This window comes from Neltuma alba, unplaced genomic scaffold, assembly GCF_004799145.2.
Source record: "Neltuma alba isolate B1F8T4 unplaced genomic scaffold, ASM479914v2 tig00010398_pilon, whole genome shotgun sequence".
Taxonomy (NCBI): Eukaryota; Viridiplantae; Streptophyta; class Magnoliopsida; order Fabales; family Fabaceae; genus Neltuma; species Neltuma alba.
Genome location: NW_021635301.1, coordinates 30460 through 44091, shown reverse-complemented (window position 1 = coordinate 44091; position 13632 = coordinate 30460). Strand labels below are relative to the sequence as shown.

The 13632-nt window shown below is 37.7% G+C and overlaps 1 protein-coding gene and 1 long non-coding RNA gene across 4 annotated transcripts in view; one reads left to right on the top strand and one right to left on the bottom strand.

Annotated features, from left to right (window-relative positions):
• Positions 1 to 12955, top strand: part of LOC114756409 (synaptotagmin-5) — a 42025-nt gene extending 29070 nt beyond the window's left edge. For all 3 annotated transcript variants that reach the window (XM_028945347.1, XM_028945345.1, XM_028945346.1), the window contains 5 exons: positions 1871 to 1951; positions 2054 to 2139; positions 2322 to 2547; positions 11531 to 11695; positions 12205 to 12955. In XM_028945347.1, coding sequence (XP_028801180.1) covers positions 1871 to 1951; positions 2054 to 2139; positions 2322 to 2547; positions 11531 to 11695; positions 12205 to 12624 — 978 coding nt within the window. In that variant the 3' untranslated portion in view covers positions 12625 to 12955. The remainder of the gene's footprint in view (positions 1 to 1870; positions 1952 to 2053; positions 2140 to 2321; positions 2548 to 11530; positions 11696 to 12204) is intronic.
• Positions 1696 to 12342, bottom strand: LOC114756412 (uncharacterized). Its single transcript, XR_003741450.1, has 3 exons — positions 12269 to 12342; positions 9911 to 9920; positions 1696 to 1707 (listed from the first exon to the last, which is right to left on the bottom strand). It is a non-coding gene; the product is annotated as an uncharacterized LOC114756412 (long non-coding RNA).
• Positions 12956 to 13632: the final 677 nt, after the last annotated feature.

The following is a 13632-nucleotide window of genomic DNA, read 5'->3' as shown; positions in this document are numbered from 1 at the left end:
TTAGCTCTATGCTCTTGTTTGCCTCTGCCCTTAGTATTTGGTGGCTTCCTATAGAGCTGCCAACAAATATCTTTGGTGTATGTGACAATGCTCACACCATTTATTAGTCTCTTTCCCTCAATCATCACTTGGTTGACCACCTTTGGAGAAGAATGTGCCTCACTCACTCTCTTTTGCTGTAAGTTGTTTCGGGGTTGAGAGCTTTAATTTGCTTTCGTCTTGTTTTATAATGGAGAAAACTTGTCTTAGCCTAGGTAATTGTTCTTGGCTCATGATACGACCTCGGGTACCACCATTTGAGGCGTCCAGACCCATCAAGAATTCATATATTTGCTTTTCCTCCTTTATCTTGTTATACAAGAGTGTCACTTTAGCATGACTACTCATATGCTTCGTATGAGTCTAACTACTAACACAAGACAAGCAGATTAGTCCAATATTCAATAACTAATTTCCAGAGTTGCTACTATATTTTTGATAGAAGCAAACATGTCGTGTGCCGCATCCCAGAACTCTTTAGTTGATTGAAACAGCGAGAAGCTTGCACTTATCTTTGTGGTCATTGAATTCACCAAGCATTGAACCACTAAATTCTTGACCTCCCACTCAACTTACTTTGAGTTAGAGGTCGATGGCTTTGCTTTTGCACCAATGAAGTAGCCAATTTTTCCCTTTCTGGTGACATGGAGCCTCGCTCCCACTGGATATAAGTATGACAATTCAATTGATGAATGGTGATCGCAGTAGATTGGGCATCTTGTGGCGATTCCTGGCTCACTCCTTGAGTCGTCGTCTCTATGGTTATACTATGAGATGATGAAGAGAAGGTGCCTTGGCCTGTTTGATCCAATCCCAATCCCAATCCCAATCCAAAGCAAATCATGGTAGTCGATTTGATACCATGAAGTTGTGAATGCCCAAGAATCTCTCTTAATTAATTCAACAGAATCCTTTGTACATATAGCAGCTGATCCTAGGCTTCCTAGCTCTACTAGGATAGGTCGGATTACACCAATCAGAATCAAATCAAGAAAATAATCAATTAACATTAATTCCTTGAGATATAAGCCGAGATTTAAGGAATCACAATATATAGACTATAATTTGTATCCTAAACATGCTCTTGGCCCATATCCTTGTCAACAAGCTATACATGGGGTTTATTTTTTTTTCTAAATATAAGATTTAAATTCGCTTTGTGCTTCAAGTTCATATTTTTTTCCTCCTAAATGTCCTTATTGATTGCACGTAGTAAGGGAGTTTTATCAAAGGGTAGTTTTAATGTGCATGATTAGGAATAGTAGTTTTGAGAAATCAAGACATGTTTGTGGTCAAATGGCCATAGTTTTAGTATAAAAAGTATAGGTTGAAAGTCGCTTTTGACAAAGATTTTTCATGGTATATTTTGAAAGATTTACTTTTTCTTTTTACTTAGCTCTCTATGTTACTCAGCATAAATGTTGTTACTGCAAAATATGATTGGTTTGGCCTTTATTTTTTATTTTTTTTGGGAATGGAAAAATTAGTTGACCAAGCAGAAAACCAAAAGGGACATAATGGGTCAATTTAGATTCTATTTGTCTTAATTGCATTAAAATTAATGTTAGCTTTATTGTTGACCAAATTATTATAGCATGATAGATAATAGTGCCGATTTTAGAATGACGTCTTTCTCAAGATTGTCTGGGATAAGAATTAGTATCATCTCTTATTTTACTGTTATATTCTGCTTTGCCTAAATCTATTTTTCAACTGAAAATTTCAATTACTTTTATCAGGATTGGTTAATGCTTAATGTGTGATAGCAAATTTGTACTATAATTTGTTCCACTATTCGAATTACTCATTTTATTCATTAATATATAATCAGCCAAAACCTCGAATTGATTACACTCTTAAGGCCATTGGAGGAAGTTTGACTGCAATTCCTGGATTATCAGATATGATTGATGTGAGTTCTGTTTGTTATCTGGACTTGTGACTTGATTCCCGCTGCATTGGATTTGGAATAAATACTCATGACTCATCTGCTTTTTTGCCCAACATTTCAAAGGACACTGTGAACTCAATAGTTACTGATATGCTCCAATGGCCTCATAGGGTCGTTGTCCCGCTTGGTGGTGTACCTATTGATATTAGGTAATTATGAATCATATGGGACCCTTTTCCTTTTTTTTATCAGTTATTATTACATATTCTACTTCAGTAACCTTTTAGATGGCCCTCTAAAAACGCTAGCAAGCTGTGTTGTTTGGTTCAATGTTATTTCTTGAGTTTATATATACATCCCAAAGCACATGAGTCCCTTCTTTCATTTGCAGTGAACTGGAGCTTAAACCTCAGGGAAATCTCACAGTGAATGTTGTGAAAGCCAATGATTTGAAGAATATGGAAATGATTGGGAAATCTGATCCTTATGTAGTTCTGCATATTCGACCTTTATTTAAGGTTAAAACCAAGGTTATTGACAACAACTTGAATCCTGTTTGGGATCAGGCGTTTAACTTGATTGTCGAAGACAAGGAGACTCAGTCGCTCTTTCTAGAGGTTTTGCATCACAATTGCTCCCCCTTGTTCACTAATACTGCTCTCTTCTGCCTCCTTTCCTGTCGATGTTCATTCACATTTATCTTTCACTAATTTTAGCCTTTTATAGAAGTAGAACATATGTCTTATTTGTCAGCTTAATTAATGCTCACTTATTTTTACGGATTTTTCCAGTATCTCATATTAAGATTGAACTTTAGCTGATTACTTACCTAGTGTTCTGTCATTAGGATGGGATTAAAGACATACTACATATCTTGTTCTATTGTTTTGAGTCTGAATATGCCTGCTTGTATATTATTCAGTGCTCATGTGATACATATATGTAGGGCTTGGAGAAAGTTTGAGCAGAGGAAAAGCTCTGATTCTTATTGAGTCATTTACATATATGTAGGGAGAACAGGAACGACCAAACCTAGAATCTGATTTTAATTGCATCCCTTATTTTCGTCCAGATAATCATGGAACAACGTAAATGAGATTAAATGAGATGAGATTGCAATAAATCTGATTCTTTATATCGGTGATATTAGGTTAAACAAAGAGTAAACTAGCCAGGCAAAAGTATGAGTTTATACCTTCTAGAAATATTGAGTGGCGACCTAAGCCTTAATATAGTTAAGGCGACTTCAAAAGAGCATTGAGGCAATATCTTAAGTTTTCTCCCTACAGCATTAGAATCAATGGAAGTGGTCAATCGTAAATTGCTACTAAAACAAAAGAAATGATAGGCCTAGCAGCGCAAAAGATGAGAAGGTGCCCTTAAAGCATCCTTATACAGTAGTGGAAGTGGCACAAATATTTCTTGATAATGTGGTTAAGTTGCATGGCTTTCCCAAGTCCATTGTGATTGATAGAGATCCCATTTTTTGTGGTAAATTTTGGAAAGAATTGTTTCGATGGTATGGGCTCAATTTTCAATATTCTTCTGCTTATCATCCTCAAACGGATGGTCAAACTAAAGTTCTCAATCGATGTTTGGAGTGTTATCTCCGCTTTATGACCGGTGGTTTTCCTAAACAACGGATCAAATTGCTGTCGCTGGCTGAGCTTTAGTATAATACTGACTACCATTCAGCCATTAGATGTCCCCATTTGAGGCTGTACATGGAGTTTCTCCACCGGTTCATTTACCTTACATAGCAGTGGATTCTTCTAATGATTTGGTTGACCGAACTTGTATTGCTAGAGAGCTAGTCTAGCAAATTCTGAAGCAGCATCTGGTTAAAGCTCAGAACAGGATGATCCAGCAAACAAATAAGCACAGTACTGAGCGTACATTTGAGGTTAATGATCGGATCTACCTTAAACTTCATCCTTCTAGGCAAAATCTGCTCAATAATTCATCTCTGCATAAGCTTGCTGTGAAAGACTTTGGTCCTTACAAATTTATTAAGAAGATTGGTGCTGTGGCCTATGAGCTTGATTTGCCTCTTGAAACTCGAGTCCATCCGGTCTTCAATGTGTCCCTTCTAAAAAGCATGTTGGGCTTGATGTGAACGTGGCCTCTTCATTGCCCCCCAATTGATAATCAAAGGCAATTTATGTTGGAACCTGAGGAAGTATTGGGTCGCAGGATCACTAACCGACTTAATCTACCAATTACCCAAATTTTGGTACACTAGAAGTTCTCTCTAGCTGAGGATGCTACTTGGGAAGATCTTTCTGCAATACAGCAGCAGTTTCCACACTTCAAGTCTTTGGCTTCTCCAAGCAACACCATCCTTGTGGACAAGGATTCTTCTCTCTCCCTTTTTTTTTTTTTTTGGGGGGGGGGTGTTATTGATAATATGTTATGTTATTGCTGGTATTATTCCTATTGCTATAGGGTCATTTTGGGTGCGTGTCTGACTAGTTAGTTACAATAGAGAGAGTGGGTTATGACAAGGCTAGAAGCGAGACTATACATTGTGTACCTCTTCGTTTTTGCTCTTTGTTGAATGAATTTCCCAGTTTTCCTCTCTTATTGTTAACAGAATGACTGAGAAATTGGTGAATGAAAGTGATCTAGAAAGAAATAACCCTAATGTTGACTTATCTTATATATACATTTTTTAAGGTTTGGGCCTTAAGAGACAATTCTAACAGTTGGATGCATTAGGCAGTCCAATTACATTAAGGCCTAAATATCTCAAGATTAAAGACTAATCATAACCCATGACGTGGTATTCCTTGTTGAGTTGGAAAAAATATATTTAGCATTTCCAGCATGCTTTGAAGTCTTTCAAATTGATCTTTGGCAAGTGGCTTTGTCATGATGTCTGCAATTTGATTAGACCACCCTCCACTTTCTCAATTGATGAAGTGTCTGTCCATTTTCACATGTTTTGTTTTGTCCTAGTAGATCAGCTTTTTTGTCATCTCAATGCTAGTCTGGTCACATAATGGCCTCCTTGTGGGATCTTTAATTCTTTAATGAGTATGATGATCCAAATTCCTTCACACATTGAAAGACCTACTGCCCTTAGTTCTGTATTGGCACTACTACTTGACACCACTGATTGTTTCTTCATCACGTGACTAGATTCCCACACCCCCCCCCCCAAAAACAAAACAGGAAAAAAAAAAAAAACAAATAACCCTAATATGCGGTGGCAGACCTTCTATTTTGTAGGAATCTGCCATGATCTGCATCTATATAGATTTTAACTCCTCTAACTCTACCCTCTCAAAGAAGATTGATGGAATCATAGCTCTAAAATAGTACTATTCAGTGATAGAAACTCCTCCACAGAGTGCAAGTCTTATAGAGGTAAAACTAAACGGAGAAAACACACACTACTTGATGCATTCCTGAAGCATAGGAGCTCTCCCAATTCACTTGCCACATTTACCATTCCCCCTCTAATCAGACCCCTGTTATATAACCCCTCTCCCACTAACTGTCATATAGGAAAATACCACGAATACCCATGCTTGCATGGTTCCCACCCCTACCATGAAGATTGAACTTGTCCTCAAGATCAGGAAGAAGGCATTGTAGCAATGTCAAGCATATGTTTTGGGGATGATTGGTTTGGTCCTCCTAGTTCGAGATGTCCCTCTCCTCTATTAGTGAATCTTCTAAGAGTGAGGACCTGCAATTGCATACACTTGCATTGATGACCTAGTTTGAACTTCTCTCAAACATGAAGCAAAGCCCTAGCATGACCCCACATAGAGGTTATTAGATGCTAGGGAGTAGCCGATATGCAATGTTTGAATTGGACAGAAGGGGTGGTCTTGTTAGATGTCCTCACCTGCACAACCCCACGTACATCCTCTCTCTCTCTCTCTCATGCTTGCAAATGCAATTTGAGTGTTACAAATCTTTCTCAATAGTTGCGAAAGGTATAAACCCATTTTGAAAAATGAGTTTACATTGAACCCATGGCTGTATTACAACCACTCATACCATTTTGTTTTGAGTCTGTATATGCTTTCTAATATATTATTCTATGATCATATGATGCATATATTTAGGGGCCAGAATATGTTTTCTAATATATTATTCTGTGATATATGATGCATATATATAGAGGTTCGAAGCATTAGGCAATCCGATCTCATTAAAGATGAAATATCTCATAATTGAAGCCTAATTAAATCCCATGTTGTGGGGTGATATATGAGGGCTTCATAAGAGGAAACAGTATAATCCTTCGTATTATAACTAACGGTAATATTGCATGGTTACTGAAACATCTAAGAGTGAGAAAACCCTGAGTTCAACTACTTCTCTGGTTCATGTTATTATCAATGGATTAGCTAAGTTACATGTTTTTGGCCCCAGTTAGATGAGGGGAACTTGGATACTTCATCAAGGATTCACCTGCTTCTTCATTGATGGACATGAAAGCACTGTGGAAGTTGAAGTCCGACAATTCACTAGTGTCTTTGTGGCTTGTTAACATGATGGCTTTGAGGATTAAGAAGAGTTCTATGTTTCTCCCCTTTATGAGAGACATTTAGGAAGCCATTTGAGAAGCATGTGGTGACAGTGAGAATGCTTCTCAGATATTTGAAATAAAATCTGAGTTATGGCAATTGAAAAAGGGAACTAAAAGTCTGAATGACTATTATTTGGAGAAAACGTCACTATGGTGGGAACTTGGCTCACTAACTGAGGAGGAGTGGCATTACTTAGATGATGTTGTCAACCATTGAAAAGGAATGGAGAAGGAACGCCTATTTGAACTTTTAGCAGGTATGAATAAAGTTTTTTATGACATCAGAGGTCAAATTCTGTGCCTTAAGCCACTACCATGTGTTCGTGAGCCTTTTGCTATGCTAAGACATAAAGACCTCTAGTGAAAGGTACTAGAGAAGGAATCTACACCTTGAAATAGCCAACCTAAGTCATTAGCTCTTGTCGTATGTTTCTCTAACTAGCAGAATAATCGAGGTCATCCTGCTTGTGACCACTGCAAAAAGGTGGGTCACACGAAAGAAACATGTTGTTGTGGATACTCCAAGAAAGGAAGGGACCATGGTTACATTGCTGAACAATCTAAAGATGAGGAGCCAAGTGTCTCAAATTCGGGCTCTCAAAATGATAAGTAAGGTAGGATATTGGAGATGCTTGCTGCATTGAGATCCGACCAACAGCACCACAAACAGCCTACTACTAGCAAAAACATTCGCATCAGTAGCCAAACTTAACAGAATCATGGCCTATTATCATTAGTAGCAAGTTTATGGCACGAATTACACATACATTCATTTATTTCTACCATATGATATAAGCTCAACTCCAACCAAAATTCAAACATTCCACATTGATAATGGCACAGATGTTACCTTCCTCAAACATCATGGCATTGTCCATAAAGTACTTGTCCTTACAGCCCACAACAGAACAACATTGCTGAAAGAAAAAACAGACATATCCTGAAAACCGCTAGGGCACTCATGTTCAGTAGTCACATTCCAACATACTAATGGGATGATGTAGTTCTCATAGCCACTTTTCTCATTAACTGAATGCCTAGCAAGCTTTTGTCTTTCAGAACACTATTACAAGTCCTCCATGACTACTACAGTCTCCCATGCCTTGAAACACACCACCCTTGAAAGTATTTGGTTGGACCACTTTTGTTCACCTCTATCACACCAACAAATTTGATTCTAAAGTTGTTTGTTGCATCTTCCTGGGTTATTCCGCATCTCAAAAAGGGTATAAATGTTGCGATACTGTCATTAAAACGCCTCTTATCCTGTGTGATATCACCTTTCACAAAGGGATTCCCTACTATTACTCAGGATTCAATTCAAGGGGAGAATTGGAGTGAATTGCATCCTGACACTACCAATGACACCATACTAGTACCAGAACATCCAAAAACCTTTGAACCATAACCCCATTAAATCCTCTCTGAACCTGAGTCTCAAGAAATCCTTCTTGAAACACCTATTCTTGAGGAAAATGAAAGTGAGGGAGTTCCTGATAATAAAGGAAAGTCTAGTCTAGGGGAGACACTACCAATCTTGTAGAAGTCTACACACAGAGAGACAAGACAGGTGAGGTCGCATAGGCACCCAACGCATGTCAAGAGACAAAATCGATGGCAAGTCCAAATGAAAAGCAAGGTGTGATTGATGTTGAACAGGCGCATGGAAGCAAATCTTGATTTACCTGTTGCGTTGAGAAAAAAGCTTAGATCTTCTACAAGACATCATCCCATAGAGAACTTTGTCTCATGCAAGGCTCTTTCTCCAAAGTATTGTGCTTTTGTCTCTCACCTAGATAGTATCAAGATACCAAACAATATAGATGAAGCGCTGGCTATTCTTGAATGGAGACAAGCTGTTATGGAAGAAATGGAAGCCCTGAAGAAGAACGAAACATGAGATGTGGTAGACCTCCCGTGGGGTAAGAAATCTATGGGTTGCAAGTGGATGTTTGCCCTAAAATACTAAGCAAATGGGACCCTTGACAAATAAACGGCAAGGCAAGGCTCGTTGCGAAAGGTTTCTCAGGTTTATGGTATGGATTCTATAGAAACGTTTGCTCTTGTAGTAAAGCTGAATACAATTAGAATCTTACTTTCATTAGCAACAAATTTGGATTGCTCATTACACCAACTAGGTGACGACAACATATTTCTCAATGGAGAATTGAACGAGGAAATATATATGAAGTTGCCTCTTGTGTTCCTAGTATGAGTACAAGTCAAGTATGCAAACTCAAAAAATCATTGTATGGACTGAAGCAGTCCCCTCATGCATGGTTCATGGTCCGAGAGAATCACTCGAGTTTTGGAAACACAAGGATCTACCTAGGCGCAAAGTGATCACACTCTCCTCTTCAAACACCAACATGAGAAAGCAGAAATCTTCATGGTATATGTGGATGACATTGTCCTTATAGGTGATGATTCAGTAGAAATTGATCAAAGTAAGAAAGCATTAGCCTAAGAATTTCAAATCAATGACCTCAAGGAGATGAAATACTTTCTTGGAATGGAAGTTTCCAGATTAAGAAAAAGAATTTATATTTCACAAAAAATTATATTCTTGATCTCTTGAAGGAGACAAGCATGATAGGGTGCAGACCCATTTACAGCCCCATATGAGTAGACAAGATTAGTGATGATGAAGACTTGGGCAAGGCTGTGGATATGGGGAGATATCAAGGCCTAGTCAGAGAGCTGATTTATCTTTCTCATACCTGACTAGGTATAGCTTTTGCAGTTTGTATGGTTAGCCAACATTCTTGTGATCCAAAATAGAAGCATCTTAATGAAGTCTACAAAATCTTCAAGTGCTTAAAAGGGTACTCTGGGACGTGGCCTTCTGTTCAAGAAATTTGAGAAGAGGAATGTGGACATGTTCACAGATGCCAATTAGGCAGGCGACTAGGATGCCAGAAAACCCACCTCGAATTGTTGTATGTTTGTCTAGGGCAACCTTATCACTTGGAGAAGCAAAAAACAAACGAAGCAGTGCTGAAGCAGATTTAGAGCCATAGCACTAGGGATGTGTGGAGGTATATGGCTGTACTCGAAGAATTAAAGGTAAGTGTGAATCTATCTATTAAGCTCTTCTAATAGGATGACAACTATTAATATCTCACATACTGGTCCAATATGATCACACCAACCATGTGGAGATGGACAAGCATTTCATAGGAGAGAAAATTGATGGTGGAATATTAGCCTCACATACGTGCCTTCAAGAGAGTAAACAGCAGATGTCCTTACACAACAGCTGGCCAAAGATAAATTTGAATATTTTGTTGGCAAGCTGGACATAATCAACATCTATGGTCCAACTTGAGGTGGACTGTAGAAAATCGTAGGGTAATAAGAGTAATTACAATCATTTATTGTATATAGATTAGGAGTTCAAATTTCAAATTCTTTCCTGATTGTAATTGCTTGACTCTCTGCCTCCTCTTAATATGCCTTAATTCGTTTATATATGTCCATGTATAATCTGAATGAAATCAGGAAGATTTTTGCTTTATTGTTGTCTTCTTCTGAACCAAGCACGTGGAGATTGACAAATACTCGATAAGAGAAAAAATTGATGGTGGTATAATCAGCCTATCCTATATATTGTCCTATGAGCAGACTGCAAACATCCTTATGAAAGGACTTGCTAGATACAAGTTGATTATTCCATTGGCTAGTTTGACATGATTGATATCTATAATTCAACTTGAGAGGGAGTTTAGGAATTCAATCCTAAAACTATAGGTGAAAGGATCTTGAAATTATTGCTGGTTAATGTAAATAGTATAAGTTTGATTTTCAATTATTTACTATTTGTATCCCCCTGACTTCTGGCCTCCTCATTAACTTGGCCGAGTCCTTTAACCTATATATATGTACATTCAATGAGAATGAATAAAACACAGAAGAATTTTCTCCCTTTGACTGTCTCATTCTTCAATCTGAGATATGAGGGGATTCCGTTAGATTAGAATCGCACATCTAACTGCTTAAATTCAAACATGGTGATGCTAGTTACAGGATAAAGGAACTAAACAAAAAATAAAGAAACAAAACAGGTAAGTGTTGGGGATATGGTTGGCATTCTCAAGAGTGACTTCTGTTTTAATGCAAAAGTGGCTCTGAAGATTTTAATCTTGATCTGTTAAGCCATTCTTCTATGTTTCTTTGCTTTGGTGAGCTTTATTTAATTGGTTTTTCATTTAGTTGAGGACATGGGGCATTCTAGTTTAATATTTTTAGTATGGGATAAGGTGTTTAAATACCCCAAAAGTATCCAAAAAGGAGGACCCAACACCCGGAAGGTCTTTTGGTTTTTATGTGCTCTGGAAGTTTTATTTCGTAACACTTCTACCTTGAACTGTTATCTACCATTAAGTTTGATCGTTAAAAACACCGGTCAAACCGTATAATTTAACAATCAAACTTAACAGCAAATAACGGCCAGGGTATTTTTGCAGTGAAAGTAAACTTCCGAAGCATATAATAGCCAAAAAAAACTTTCAAGTACTAGGTCCTTTGTGGGTACGTCCGCTGGATTTAAGCACCTTATCTTGTTTAGTATAAATCTAACATGTTAAACAGACTATTAGGCTGAAAGAGAATATGATGGGTTATTTGATTGGTTTATCTTTTCTAAGATATGGCGTTCCATTTCTTATTTGGTTATTGTATGTAGAGATAACAAAGTTTGAAATTGCCGATTAGTTCATTAGCCAATATAAATGAAGATAACTGTAGTTGAAAACAGAGAACTTCAAATTCTAGCCATTCTATGTGCATCTTGGTGGTTTCCTTCAAAACTGTGTCAGATTCCTCTCTGGGGTCTTCATCCCTGGAGTCTGGACTATACTTTTCTGTTCTTTTTTGTAGCATTGAAAACAAGGTTTTCTTCTCTTTTTCCTCTCCACTATCCGTGAAGTTATTAATATGTGTCTATCCTCGTTCCTCATTCTAATGTGACTCTTTATCCCTTATTAACCTTTTTTTTTTTTTTTTCCTTGGGGCCAAGGAACCTTATTTTTCTTGTATCGTGATTCTTGAATTAGGTTTTTGATAAAGATATTGGGCAAGATAAGAGGTTGGGAATAGTAAAATTACCCCTTATTGATCTCGAACCTGAAACTGATAAAGAAATTGAGTTGAGGCTGCTGCCATCGCTGGACACACTGAAGGTAAAAGATAAGAAGGACCGAGGATCATTGACAATTAAGGTATAAATATATCGGTATCTATTTATTGTTAAGACAAATATGTCTTTTAATTGACTTTGTTTGTGACATTATGTGCATATATATTTTAATATGAGACCCTCTGCAGTTTATAGTTGATATTGATGAGAACTGAGATGGGGTGAGGTTTCTTTTCATTTGTGTGTTTGGATTTTGTAATTAGACTGACTTGTAATTTCAAATGCAATGATTTTGAATTACTGCAATTTAGATTCCTTGCAATTAAAATGTGTTGTTTGGATAATCCTAACATCTGTAGAATTCATATTCAGAGTGTAGATGAATGTATAAAATAGCTAGAAGAAACAAACCCTTGGATGATAGAGAAAGGGAGAAAACTCTCGTTTCACTGAGTCTGACAGACGGTCAAATTCTTCAAAGATTATTTGATTATTCTGCTATTGTTTTTCAAACTATGATATAGGTTGTTACTCCTGTCATTTCCAGACACTTTTGGTTGATTTTAAGATCGAATTCGTTTGAAATTCCAGGTCTTATACCATCAATATAATAAAGAAGAGCAGTTGGAGGCTCTAGAAGCAGAGAAGAAGATACTAGAAGAAAGGAAGAAGTTGAAAGAGGCAGGAGTTATAGGAAGCACCATGGATGCTATAGACGGAGCAGCATCACTGGTTGGTTCTGGTGTAGGAATGGTTGGTACCGGTGTTCTTGCTGGTGCGGGGCTTGTTGGTACTGGTGTTGGTGCTGGGGTGGGGCTTGTTGGTACTGGTGTTGGTGCTGGGGTGGGGCTTGTAGGTAGTGGTCTTGGAGCTGTCGGCAGTGGATTGAGCAAGGCAGGTAAGTTCATGGGCCGGACTATCACGGGAGGACATAGCAGTGCTAGAAGGAGTGGATCATCTACTCCTGTTAGTAATGTTCAGGAAAATGGTGGCGGCGCAAAGCCCCTGTGATTTTTCATTGGGAGCTGCGAGAGACTAGATAGAACTTGACTTTGTGAACTTTGATGATAGATTTCCTATTTGATTGTTCTTTGTCATATCATGCTTTCTCTAGGCTGTTTCATCCGCCGGACTCAAAAAGCTGGGTTTAGTTTTTAAGTGTACCTCCTTTATCTGTAATAGTACCAAACCTGGGTGTGTAATAAAACATAAGTAGTGCAAATTCCTGATGCATGAGAACCAAAGGAGATACGATAGCATGAATTTATATTATACGAATTGTTGCACGTAGCTTTGGGGGGCGTGAAAGCAAATAGAAAATGGCATGTTCTTACCATAACCACTATTTGGTTTATAGCAACGATCTTTGTAGAGAAAGGAAAAGAAGCTTGATTATCCAGAGGTTGAGCTTATTTTTGCATTTATAAATAGGAATCCTCATCAATCAATCAATATCAATATAACTTGCTAAAACTTGTAGCAAATTATTCATCAGTCCATTTGTGCATAATACATGTCGTATATCTCAATTTGTAATTGGTAAGTCATTCGGTGGTTCGCACATCACATGTCAGACTCACAAGATGACTTCAATCTTTCAATATTTTCACCACCATGAATAATAAATAATGGTAATTAATCTGACAGACTAACCAATCGGAGTTGCCACCAACTTTTCCCCAGTGGACTTTTTGCATGTACCAATGCTTTCCTGATAAGCTTCCCTTTTAAGATTTCAAATTTCAAACTCAAGTTTTCAAAAGCACCCAAAGTATAACCCTAACCACATTCGCAGGAACCCATTTACAGTTGTTTATTTCCCTTCACTTATCGGTCGGAATTGTAGAACACTATTTGCCTCTTGCTCAAGTCTTGATTTCTTTGCTGCCTCACTTTAGCTCCTCTCAGACCAAATCAAGCTCTTCAGTTGCCATCGTTGATTTGGTTTTGTCATCCATTATATCGTTACCTCACTTCAATTTGGAAGGTTCGAATTTTTTTGCTGAAAGCTCACGACAC